Source organism: Scyliorhinus torazame, chromosome 22 (genome assembly GCF_047496885.1).
Source record: "Scyliorhinus torazame isolate Kashiwa2021f chromosome 22, sScyTor2.1, whole genome shotgun sequence".
Taxonomy (NCBI): domain Eukaryota; kingdom Metazoa; phylum Chordata; class Chondrichthyes; order Carcharhiniformes; family Scyliorhinidae; genus Scyliorhinus; species Scyliorhinus torazame.
The window spans coordinates 10480337-10492362 of NC_092728.1; the positions used below are offsets into that span (position 1 = coordinate 10480337).

At 56.7% G+C, this 12026-nt stretch overlaps 1 protein-coding gene across 1 annotated transcript in view; it reads right to left on the reverse strand.

Annotated features, from left to right (window-relative positions):
• Nucleotides 1-12026, reverse strand: part of ftsj1 (FtsJ RNA 2'-O-methyltransferase 1) — a 91427-nt gene that overhangs the window by 17166 nt on the left and 62235 nt on the right. Inside the window, exon 10 of the mRNA XM_072487873.1 lies at nt 1238-1341. Coding sequence (XP_072343974.1) covers nt 1238-1341 — 104 coding nt within the window. The remainder of the gene's footprint in view (nt 1-1237; nt 1342-12026) is intronic.

Below are 12026 nucleotides of genomic sequence, written 5' to 3' on the forward strand. Positions count from 1 at the left end.
GATCAGTGCTGAGGGAGTGCTGCACTGTCAGAGGGTCAGTACTGAGGGAGTGCCGCATTGTCGGAGGGTCAGCGCTGAGGGAGCGCCGCACTGCCGGAGGGCCAGCGCTGAGGGAGCGCCGCACTGTCAGAGGGTCAGTACTGAGGGAGTGCCGCACTGTCAGAGGGTCAGTACTGAGGGAGTGCCGCACTGTCAGAGGGTCAGTACTGAGGGAGTGCTGCACTGTCAGAGGGTCAGTACTGAGGGAGTGCCGCACTGTCAGAGGGTCAGTATTGAGGGAGCGCCGCACTGTCAGAGGGTCAGTACTGAGGGAGTGTCGCACTGTCAGAGGGTCAGTGCTGAGGGAGTGCCGCACTGTCAGAGGGTCAGTACTGAGGGAGCGCCGCACTGTCAGAGGGTCAGTACTGAGGGAGTGTCGCACTGTCAGAGGGTCAGTACTGAGGGAGTGCTGCACTGTCGGAGGGTCAGTACTGAGGGAGTGCCGCACTGTCGGAGGGTCAGTACTGAGGGAGTGCCGCACTGTCGGAGGGTCAGTACTGAGGGAGTGCCGCACTGTCAGAGGGTCAGTACTGAGGGAGTGCTGCACTGTCAGAGGGTCAGTACTGAGGCAGTTCCGCACTGTCAGAGGGTCAGTGCTGAGGGAGTGCCGCACTGTCGGAGGGTCAGTACTGAGGGAGTGCCGCACTGTCGGAGGGTCAGTACTGAGGGAGTGCCGCACTGTCGGAGGGTCAGTACTGAGGGAGTGCCGCACTGTCAGAGGGTCAGTACTGAGGGAGTGCTGCACTGTCAGAGGGTCAGTACTGAGGCAGTTCCGCACTGTCAGAGGGTCAGTACTGAGGGAGCGCCGCACTGTCAGAGGGTCAGTACTGAGCGAGTGCCGCACTGTCAGAGGGTCAGTACTGAGGGAGTGCCGCACTGTCAGAGGGTCAGTGCTGAGGGAGTGCCGCACTGTCGGAGGGTCAGTACAGAGGGAGTGCCGCACTGTCAGAGGGTCAGTACTGAGGCAGTGCCGCACTGTCAGGGGGTCAGTACTGAGGGAGTACTGCACTGTCAGAGGGTCAGTACTGAGGGAGTGCCGCACTGTCAGAGGGTCAGTACTGAGGCAGTGCCGCACTGTCAGGGGGTCAGTACTGAGGGAGTGCCGCACTGTCGGAGGGTCAGTACTGAGGGAGTGAGTTTGATTACAGTAATGCGCTGTGATCATTCAGTCTGGGGAGCAGCTGTGCCCTGCTCTCACCTGTAACGGGTAGGTCTTGTCTGAGTCATACGCACTCAGGTCACCGCACGCGAGGAAAGGCACAATGAGCCTGTTGGGACCTTCCAGCTGGTTGAAGTCCACGTCTGAAAACAACAGATAACGTAACAGCATTCAAACTGCACCTTCAACATCATCAAATACCCCCAAGGTGCTTCTCAGCAATGTTCCAAACCAACCTCTGACCCCGAGCCACGAGGGGATCAGGGCCAAACGGCCAAAAGCTCGATCAATGAGCTCGGTTTTGAGGAACATCTTAATGGCAGTGAGAGGGAGAGAGGCTTTGGGAGGGAGTTCAGGTCAGCCCAGGCAGCTGAAGGCCACCATTTGTGAAGCGATGGGAGTCCGGGGGGGGGGGGGGGGGGGGGGCTGGAGGAGGTTACAGAGACAGGGAGGGATTTCAGAGATAGGGAGGGGTGTAGGGGTTGGAGGAGGTTACAGTGATAGGGAGGGGTGTAGGGGCTGGAGGAGGTTACAGAGATAGGGAGGGGTGTAGGGGCTGGAGGAGGTTACAGTGATAGGGAGGGGTGTAGGGGCTGGAGGAGGTTACAGAGATAGGGAGGGTTGTAGCGGCTGGAGGTGGTTACAGAGATAGGGAGGGGTGTAGGGGCTGGAGGAGGTTACAGAGATAGGGAGGGTTGTAGGGGCTGGAGGAAGTTACAGAGATAGGGAGGGGTGTAGGGGCTGGAGGAGGTTACAGAGATAGGGAGGGGTGTAGGGACTGGAGGAGGTTACAGAGATAGGGAGGGGTGTAGGGGCTGGAGGAGGTTACAGAGATAGGGAGGATTGTAGGAGCTGGAGGAGGTTACAGAGATAGTGAGGGTTGTAGGGAATGGAGGAGGTTACAGAGATAGGGAGAGTTGTAGAGGCTGGAGGAGGTTACAGAGATAGGGAGGATTGTAGGGGATGGAGGAGGTTACAGAGATAGGCATGGGTGTCGGGGCTGGAGGTGGTTTCAGAGATAGGGAGGGTTGTAGGGGCTGGAGGTGGTTACAGAGATAGGGAGGGTTGTAGGGACTGGAGGTTTCAGAGATAGGGAGGGGTGATGGGGCTGGAGGTGGTTTCAGAGATAGGGAGGGTTGTACGGTCTGGAGGTGGTTACAGAGATAGGGAGGGGTGTAGGGGTTGGAGGAGGTTACAGTGATAGGGAACGGTGTAGGGCTGGAGGAGGTTACAGAGATAGGGAGGGGTGTAGGGGCTGGAGGAGGTTACAGAGATAGGGAGCGGTGTCGGGGCTGGAGGAGGTTACAGAGATAGGGAGGGCGGTGTAGGGGCTGGAGGAGGTTACAGAGATAGGGTGGGGTGTAGGGGCTGGAGGAGGTTACAGAGATAGGGAGGGGTGCAGGGGCTGGAGGAGGTTACAGAGATAGGGAGGGTTGTAGGGGCTGGAGGAGGTTACAGAGATAGGGAGGGGTGTAGGGGCTGGAGGAGGTTACAGAGATAGGGAGAGTTGTAGGGGCTGGGGGTGGTTACAGATATAGGGAGGGTTGTAGGGGCTGGAGGTGGTTACAGAGATGGGGAGGGTTCTAGGGGCTGGAGGAGGTTACAGAGATAGGGAGTGTTGTAGGGGCTGGAGATGGTTACAGAGATAGGGAGGGCTGTAGGGGCTCGAGGTGGTTAAAAAGGGAGAGATGTGGGAGCTGGAGGTGGTTACAGGGATAGGGAGGGGTGTAGGGGCTGGAGGAGGTTACAGAGATAGGGAGGGTTGTAGGAGCTGGAGGTGGTTACAGAGATAGGGAGGGTTGTAGGGGCTGGAGGAGATTACAGAGATAGTGAGGGTTGTGGGGACTGGAGGATGTTACAGAGATAGGGAGGGTGGTAGGGGCTGGAAGTGGTTACAGAGATAGGGAGAGTTGTAGGGGTGGAGAAGGTTACAGAGATAGGGAGGGAGTCTAGGAGCTGGAGGTGGTGACAGAGATAGGGAAGGTTGCGGGGACTGCAGGAGGTTACAGAGATATAGAGGGTTGTAGGGGCTGGAGGTGGTTACAGAGATAGGGTGGGTTGTAGGGACTGGAGGTTACAGAGATAGGGAGAGTTGTAGGGGCGAGAGGAGGTTACAGAGACAGAGAGGGCTGTAGGGGGTTTCAGAGATAGGGAGGGGTGATGGGGCTGGAGGTGGTTTCAGAGATAGGGAGGGTTGTAGGGTCTGGAGGTGGTTACAGATATAGGGAGGGTTGTAGGAGCTGGATGGATTACAGAGATAGGGAGGGTTGTAAGGGTTGGAGGTGGTTACAGAGAGAGGGAGAATTGTAGGGGCTGGAGGAGGTTACAGAGATAGGGAGGATTGTGGGGACTGGAGGAGGTTACAGAGATAGGGAGGGTTGTAGGGGCTGGAGGAGGTTACAGAGATAGGGAGGCGTGTAGGGGCTGGAGGAGGTTACAGAGGTAGGGAGGGGTGTAGGGGCTGGAGGAGGTTACAGAGGTAGGGAGGGGTGTAGGGGCTGGAGGAGGTTACAGAGATAGGGAGGGTTGTAGGGGCTGGGGGTGGTTACAGAGATAGGGAGGGTTGTAGGGGCTGGGGGTGGTTACAGAGATAGGGAGGGTTGTAGGGGCTGGAGGTGGTTACCGAGATGGGGAGGGTTCTAGGGGCTGGAGGTGGTTACAGAGATGGGGAGGGTTGTAGAGGCTGGAGGAGGTAACAGAGATAGGGAGGGTTGTGGGGGCTAGAGGTGGTTACAGAGATAGGGAGGGTTGTAGGGGCTGGAAGAGGTTACATTGATAGGGAGGATTGTAGGGGCTGGAGGAGGTTACAGAGATCGGGAGGGCTGTGGGGACTGGAGGAGGTTAGAAATAGGGGGGGTTGTAGGGGCTGGAGGAGGTTACAGAGATAGGCAGGGGTGTCGGGACTGGAGGAGGTTACAGAGATAGGGAGGGTTGTAGGGGCTGGAGGTGGTTACAGAGATAGGGAGGGTTGTAGGGACTGGAGGTTACAGAAATAGGGAGGGTTGTAGGGGCTAGAGGAGGTTACAGAGATAGAGACGGCTGTAGGGGCTGTAGGAGGTTTCAGACATAGGGAGGGGTGATGGGGCTGGAGGTGGTTTCAGGGATAGGGAGGGTTGTAGGGTCTGGAGGTGGTTACAGAGATAGGGAGGGGTGTAGTGGCTGGAGGAGGTTACAGAGATAGGGAGCGGTGTCGGGGCTGGAGGAGGTTACAGAGATAGGGAGGGCGGTGTAGGGGCTGGAGGAGGTTCCAGAGATAGGGAGCGGTGTAGGGGCTGGAGGAAGTTACAGAGATAGGGAGGGGTGTAGGGGCTGGAGGAGGTTACAGAGATAGGGAGGGTTGTAGCGGCTGGAAGTGGTTACAGAGAGAGGGAGGGTTGTAGGGGCTGGAAGAGGTTACAGAGATAGGGAGGATTGTAGGGGCTGGAGGAGGTTACAGAGATCGGGAGGGTTGTGGGGACTGGAGGAGGTTAGAGATAGGGGGGGTTGTAGGGGCTGGAGGAGGTTACAGAGATAGGCAGGGGCGTCGGGACTGGAGGAGGTTACAGAGATAGGGAGGGTTGTAGGGGCTGGAGGTGGTTACAGAGATATGGAGGGTTGTAGGGACTGGAGGTTACAGAGATAGGGAGGGTCGTAGGGGCTAGAGGAGGTTACAGAGATAGAGAGGGCTGTAGGGGCTGTAGGAGGTTTCAGAAATAGGGAGGGGATTTGGGGCTGGAGGTGATTTCAGAGATAGGGAGGGTTCTGGGGGCTGGAGGAGGTTACAGAGATAGGGAGGGGTGTAGGGGCTGGAGGTGGTTACAGAGATGGGGAGGGTTCTAGGGGCAGGAGGAGGTTACAGAGATAGGGAGGGTTGTAGCGGCTGGAGGTGGTGACAGAGATAGGGAGGGGTGTAGGGCTGGAGGAGGTTACAGAGAGAGGGAGCGGTGTCGGGGCTGGAGGAGGTTACAGAGATAGGGAGGGCGGTGTAGGGCCTGGAGGAGGTTCCAGAGATAGGGAGCGGTGTAGGGGCTGGAGGAAGTTGCAGAGATAGGGAGGGGTGTAGGGGCTGGAGGAGGTTACAGAGATAGGGAGGGTTGTAGTGGCTGGAGGATGGTTACAGAGATAGGGAGGATTGTAAGGGTTGGAGGAGGTTACAGAGATAGGGAGGATTGTAGGAGCTGGAGGAGGTTGCAGAGATAGGGAGGGTTGTAAGGGCTGGGGGTGGTTACAGAGATAGGGAGGGTTGTAGAGGCTGGAGGAGGTTACAGAGATAGGGAGGGTTGTGGGGACTGGAGGAGGTAACAGAGATAGGGAGGGTTGTGGGGGCTGGAGGTGGTTACAGAGATAGGGAGGGTTGTAGGGGCTGGAAGAGGTTACAGAGATAGGGAGGGTTGTAGGGGCTGGAGGAGGTTACAGAGATCGGGAGGGTTGTGGGGACTGGAGGAGGTTAGAGATGGGGGGGGGGGTTGTAGGAGCTGGAGGAGGTTACAGAGATAGGCAGGGGTGTCGGGACTGGAGGAGGTTACAGAGATAGGGAGGGTTGTAGGGGCTGGAGGTGGTTCAGAGATAGGGAGGGTTGTAGGGACTGGAGGTTACAGAGATAGGGAGGGTTGTAGGGGCTGGAGGAGATTACAGAGATAGTGAGGGTTGTTGGGATTGGAGGATGTTACAGAGATAGGGAGGGTGGTAGGGGCTGGAAGTGGTTACAGAGATAGGGAGAGTTGTAGGGGTGGAGAAGGTTACAGAGATAGGGAGGGAGTCTAGGAGCTGGAGGTGGTGACAGAGATAGGGAAGGTTGCGGGGACTGCAGGAGGTTACAGAGATATAGAGGGTTGTAGGGGCTGGAGGTGGTTACAGAGATAGGGTGGGTTGTAGGGACTGGAGGTTACAGAGATAGGGAGGGTTGTAGGGGCGAGAGGAGGTTACAGAGACAGAGAGGGCTGTAGGGGGTTTCAGATATAGGGAGGGGTGATGGGGCTGGAGGTGGTTTCAGAGATAGGGAGGGTTGTAGGGTCTGGAGGTGGTTACAGATATAGGGAGGGTTGTAGGAGCTGGATGGATTACAGAGATAGGGAGGGTTGTAAGGGTTGGAGGTGGTTACAGAGAGAGGGAGAATTGTAGGGGCTGGAGGAGGTTACAGAGATAGGGAGGATTGTGGGGACTGGAGGAGGTTACAGAGATAGGGAGGGTTGTAGGGGCTGGAGGAGGTTACAGAGATAGGGAGGCGTGTAGGGGCTGGAGGAGGTTACAGAGGTAGGGAGGGGTGTAGGGGCTGGAGGAGGTTACAGAGATAGGGAGGGTAGTAGGGGCTGGGGGTGGTTACAGAGATAGGGAGGGTTGTAGGGGCTGGAGGTGGTTACAGAGATGGGGAGGGTTCTAGGGGCTGGAGGTGGTTACAGAGATGGGGAGGGTTGTAGAGGCTGGAGGAGGTTACAGAGATAGGGAGGGTTGTGGGGACTGGAGGAGGTAACAGAGATAGGGAGGGTTGTGGGGGCTAGAGGTGGTTACAGAGATAGGGAGGGTTGTAGGGGCTGGAAGAGGTTACATTGATAGGGAGGATTGTAGGGGCTGGAGGAGGTTACAGAGATCGGGAGGGCTGTGGGGACTGGAGGAGGTTAGAAATAGGGGGGGTTGTAGGGGCTGGAGGAGGTTACAGAGATAGGCAGGGGTATCGGGACTGGAGGAGGTTACAGAGATAGGGAGGGTTGTAGGGGCTGGAGGTGGTTACAGAGATAGGGAGGGTTGTAGGGACTGGAGGTTACAGAAATAGGGAGGGTTGTAGGGGCTAGAGGAGGTTACAGAGATAGAGACGGCTGTAGGGGCTGTAGGAGGTTTCAGACATAGGGAGGGGTGATGGGGCTGGAGGTGGTTTCAGGGATAGGGAGGGTTGTAGGGTCTGGAGGTGGTTACAGAGATAGGGAGCGGTGTCGGGGCTGGAGGAGGTTACAGAGATAGGGAGGGCGGTGTAGGGGCTGGAGGAGGTTCCAGAGATAGGGAGCGGTGTAGGGGCTGGAGGAAGTTACAGAGATAGGGAGGGGTGTAGGGGCTGGAGGAGGTTACAGAGATAGGGAGGGTTGTAGCGGCTGGAAGTGGTTACAGAGAGAGGGAGGGTTGCAGGGGCTGGAAGAGGTTACAGAGATAGGGAGGATTGTAGGGGCTGGAGGAGGTTACAGAGATCGGGAGGGTTGTGGGGACTGGAGGAGGTTAGAGATAGGGGGGGTTGTAGGGGCTGGAGGAGGTTACAGTGATAGGCAGGGGCGTCGGGACTGGAGGAGGTTACAGAGATAGGGAGGGTTGTAGGGGCTGGAGGTGGTTACAGAGATATGGAGGGTTGTAGGGACTGGAGGTTACAGAGATAGGGAGGGTTGTAGGGGCTAGTGGAGGTTACAGAGATAGAGAGGGCTGTAGGGGCTGTAGGAGGTTTCAGAAATAGGGAGGGGATTTGGGGCTGGAGGTGATTTCAGAGATAGGGAGAGTTGTAGGAGCTGGGGGCGTTTACAGAGATCGGGAGGGTTGTAGGGGCTGGAGGTGGTTACAGAGATGGGGAGGGTTCTGGGGGCTGGAGGAGGTTACAGAGATAGGGAGGGGTGTAGGGGCTGGAGTTGGTTACAGAGATGGGGAGGGTTCTAGGGGCAGGAGGAGGTTACAGAGATAGGGAGGGTTGTAGCGGCTGGAGGTGGTGACAGAGATAGGGAGGGGTGTAGGGCTGGAGGAGGTTACAGAGATAGGGAGGGGTGTAGGGGCTGGAGGAGGTTACAGAGATAGGGAGGGTTGTAGTGGCTGGAGGATGGTTACAGAGATAGGGAGGATTGTAAGGGTTGGAGGAGGTTACAGAGATAGGGAGGATTGTAGGAGCTGGAGGAGGTTGCAGAGATAGGGAGGGTTGTAAGGGCTGGGGGTGGTTACAGAGATAGGGAGGGTTGTAGAGGCTGGAGGAGGTTACAGAGATAGGGAGGGTTGTGGGGACTGGAGGAGGTAACAGAGATAGGGAGGGTTGTGGGGGCTGGAGGTGGTTACAGAGATAGGGAGGGTTGTAGGGGCTGGAAGAGGTTACAGAGATAGGGAGGGTTGTAGGGGCTGGAGGAGGTTACAGAGATCGGGAGGGTTGTGGGGACTGGAGGAGGTTAGAGATGGGCGGGGGGTTGTAGGAGCTGGAGGAGGTTACAGAGATAGGCAGGGGTGTCGGGACTGGAGGAGGTTACAGAGATAGGGAGGGTTGTAGGGGCTGGAGGTGGTTCAGAGATAGGGAGGGTTGTAGGGACTGGAGGTTACAGAGTTGGGAGGGTTGTAGGGGCTAGAGGAGGTTACAGAGATAAAGAGGGCTGTAGGGGCTGTAAGAGGTTTCAGAGATAGGGAGGGGTGATGGGGCTGGAGGTGGTTTCAGAGATAGGGAGAGTTGTAGGGGCTGGGGGTGGTTACAGAGATAGGGAGGGTTGTAGGGGCTGGAGGTGGTTACAGAGATAGGGAGGGTTGTAGGGGCTGGAGGTGGTTACAGAGATGGGGAGAGTTCTAGGGGCTGGAGGAGGTTAAACAGATAGGGAGGGTTGTAGGGGCTGGAGATGGTTACAGAGATAGGGAGCGCTGTAGGGGCTTGAGGTGGTTAAAAAGGGAGAGATGTTGGAGCTGGAGGTGGTTACAGAGATAGGGAGGGGTGTAGGGGCTGGAGGAGGTTACAGAGATAGGGAGGGGTGTGGGGGCTGGAGGAGGTTACAGAGATAGGGAGGGTTGTAGGCTGCTGGAGGAGGTTACAGAGATAGGGAGGGGTGTAGGGGCTGGATGTGGTTACAGAGATAGGGAGGGAGTGTAGGGGCTGGAGGAGGTTACAGAGATAGGGAGGGTTGTAGGCTGCTGGAGGAGGTTACAGAGATAGGGAGGGGTGTAGGGGCTGGATGTGGTTACAGAGATAGGGAGGGAGTGTAGGGGCTGGAGGTGGTTACAGAGATAGGGAGGGTGGTGGGGACTGGAGGAGGTTACAGAGATCTGGAGGGTTGTAGGGGCTGGAGGAGGTTACAGAGATAGGGAGGGTTGTGGGGACTGGAGGAGGTTACAGAGATAGGGAGGTTTGTGGGGACTGGAAGAGGTTACAGAGATAGGGAGGGGTGTAGGGGCTGGAGGAGGTTACAGAGATCGGGAGGGTTGTGGGGACTGGAGGAGGTTAGAAATAGGGGGGGGGGGTTGTAGGGGCTGCAGGAGGTTACAGAGATAGGCAGGGGAGTCGGGACTGGAGGAGGTTACAGAGATAGGGAGGGTTGTAGGGGCTAGATGAGGTTACAGAGATAGAGAGGGCTGTAGGGGCTGTAGGAGGTTTCAGACATAGTGAGGGGTGATGGGGCTGGAGGTGGTTTCAGAGATAGGGAGGGTTGTAGGGTCTGGAGGCGGTTACAGAGATAAGGAGGGGTGTAGGGGTTGGAGGAGGTTACAGTGATAGGGAGCATGTAGGGCTGGAGGAGGTTACAGAGATAGGGAGGGTGTAGTGGCTGGAGGAGGTTACAGAGATAGGGAGCGGTGTCGGGGCTGGAGGAGGTTACAGAGATAGGGAGGGCGGTGTAGGGGCTGGAGGAGGTTCCAGAGATAGGGAGCGGTGTAGGGGCTGGAGGAAGTTACAGAGATAGGGAGGGGTGTAGGGGCTGGAGGAGGTTACAGAGATAGGGAGGGTTGTAGGGGCTGGAAGAGGTTACAGAGATAGGGAGGATTGTAGGGGCTGGAGGAGGTTACAGAGATCGGGAGGGTTGTGGGGACTGGAGGAGGTTAGAGATAGGTGGGGGGTTGTAGGGGCTGGAGGAGGTTACAGAGATAGGCAGGGGTGTCGGGACTGGAGGAGGTTACAGAGATAGGGAGGGTTGTAGGGGCTGGAGGAGGTTACAGAGATAGGGAGGGTTGTGGGGACTGGAGGAGGTTACAGAGATAGGGAGGGGTGTACGGGCTGGAGGGGTGTACGGGCTGGAGGAGGTTACAGAGATAGGGAGGGGTATAGGGGCTGGAGGAGGTTACAGATATAGGGAGGATTGTAGGGGCTAGAGGAGGTTACAGAGATAAGGAGGGTTGTCGGGGCACGGGGGGGGGGGGGGGGGGGGGGGTGCAGTCATTTTGGACGTTTACAGACCGTGAACCTGGCCAGGACTGCAAGGAAATAGTTGCGCCTGTGTAATACCAAGGTATAAATAAGGGTTTCCGCAGCAGATAATCTTAACTAAACAGAAACCTCCGCTGGCTGCAGAGTTGATAGCCAGTGGGCGCCACATTGAGAGCGTTTGGGGAAAGTAGCAGAGTACAGGAGTGAGACAGCAGTGAGTGGTTGGAGTTTGGGATGTGCTGTCTGAGAGGGCAATGGGCAGATTTACTTGTGGCATGTGAGAGCACCTTTAAGAAATGGGTGTTTACTACTGCAGTGATGTCAGAGAGTGGGTGGGGCTGGGCTGTCTGTCAGCTTTTTACTTTCGTTTTAGGCTGTTTTCTGCAGGGTGTGTTTTAGTTTTGTTTTCAGAGCTGGATAGCTGCAGTCACAGCCAGAAGGTGTATTAAAGTCTCTGTAATCTAAAGATTATAAATCAATCCATTGGTGATTTAAAACTAATAACTGCTCTCAGTAGTGACTTTAATCTGATGTGCTTCTGTTCAAAGTTCTTTTTTAAGTCTTCTGGATGTTAAAAGGACAGCTTAAGGATTATTAGTGTTGTATTCCTTGGGGGTTGTATTTGAATTAATGGTTGCTAAGATGTTCACTGTATGTTTTAAAAAGGTTAACTTGTGTTCATAGAATAAACATTGTTTTGCTTTATAAAATACTTTTCCATTTCTGCTGTCCCGCACCTGCAGAGTGGGCCGTGTGCTCCCCATACCACAACATATTGAACGTTGTGGGTCAGAAGCCGAGGGTGAACGAGCCACCGAGGGCGATGGTGATACGGTTTCAGCGCTTGGCAGACCGGGAGCGAGTCCTGCGGTGGGCGAAGAAAGAGCGGAGCAGTAAGTGGGAGAATGGCGAGATCCGAATTTACCAGGACCTGGGAGCTGAGCTGGCGAGGAGGCGTGCAGGTTTTAACCGGGCGAAGGCGGTCCTCCACGGTAAAGGGGTGAAGTTTGGGCTCCTGCACCCGGCGAGACTGTGGGTAACATACCAGGATCACTCTTTTGATACCCCAGACGAGACGTGGTCGTTCATCAGGCAGGAGAAGCTGGACCTGAACTAAGGGACTGTTGTATGGGGGTGAAATGTGCGGGTGGGGTGGGACCGAGGGGAGGACGGCGGGTAAAGCATAGGTTTATGGGCTTGTCTGCCCTAGTTTGGTTGGGGATTTTGTTGTTTGTTCTGCTTGTTTTCCAGGTGTTTTGTTTTCCAGGTGTTTTGTTTTTCAGGTGTTCGGTGCTAGGGGGCGGGAAACGCCGGGGACGGGCTGTCCGGCACACGGGGAGGTCCCCGATGGCGCTTGCCCCTCTACCCTGCGGGGGAGGGGGGGTGAAGGGCGGCCCAAAGGAGGCAACAAGTTAAGGGTTGGTAGATAGAGGCGGGAGCGGCCGGGGTCAGCATGGGTGGGCTGACTCACGGAAGCACAATGGGGGGGGAAACCAGAGCTAAGCGGATGCTTGGCGGGGGGGGGGGGGGGGGGGGGGGGGGGGAGGGTGGGGGAGGGGGTGCTGCTTTGCTGACTGAAGGGGAGCCAGGTGAGGGGTATGGATGGAGAGTCGGGCGAGGGGGCCGCCGGGGGTAGAGCTGGAGGGGGAGGCGGGGGCACGCGGTTGGCCAAAAAAGGGAGATGGCTAGTCGGCGGGATGGGGTGGTTAACCCCCCGACCAGGCTGATCACGTGGAACGTGAGGGGCCTGAGTGGGCCGGTCAAGCGGTCCCGCGT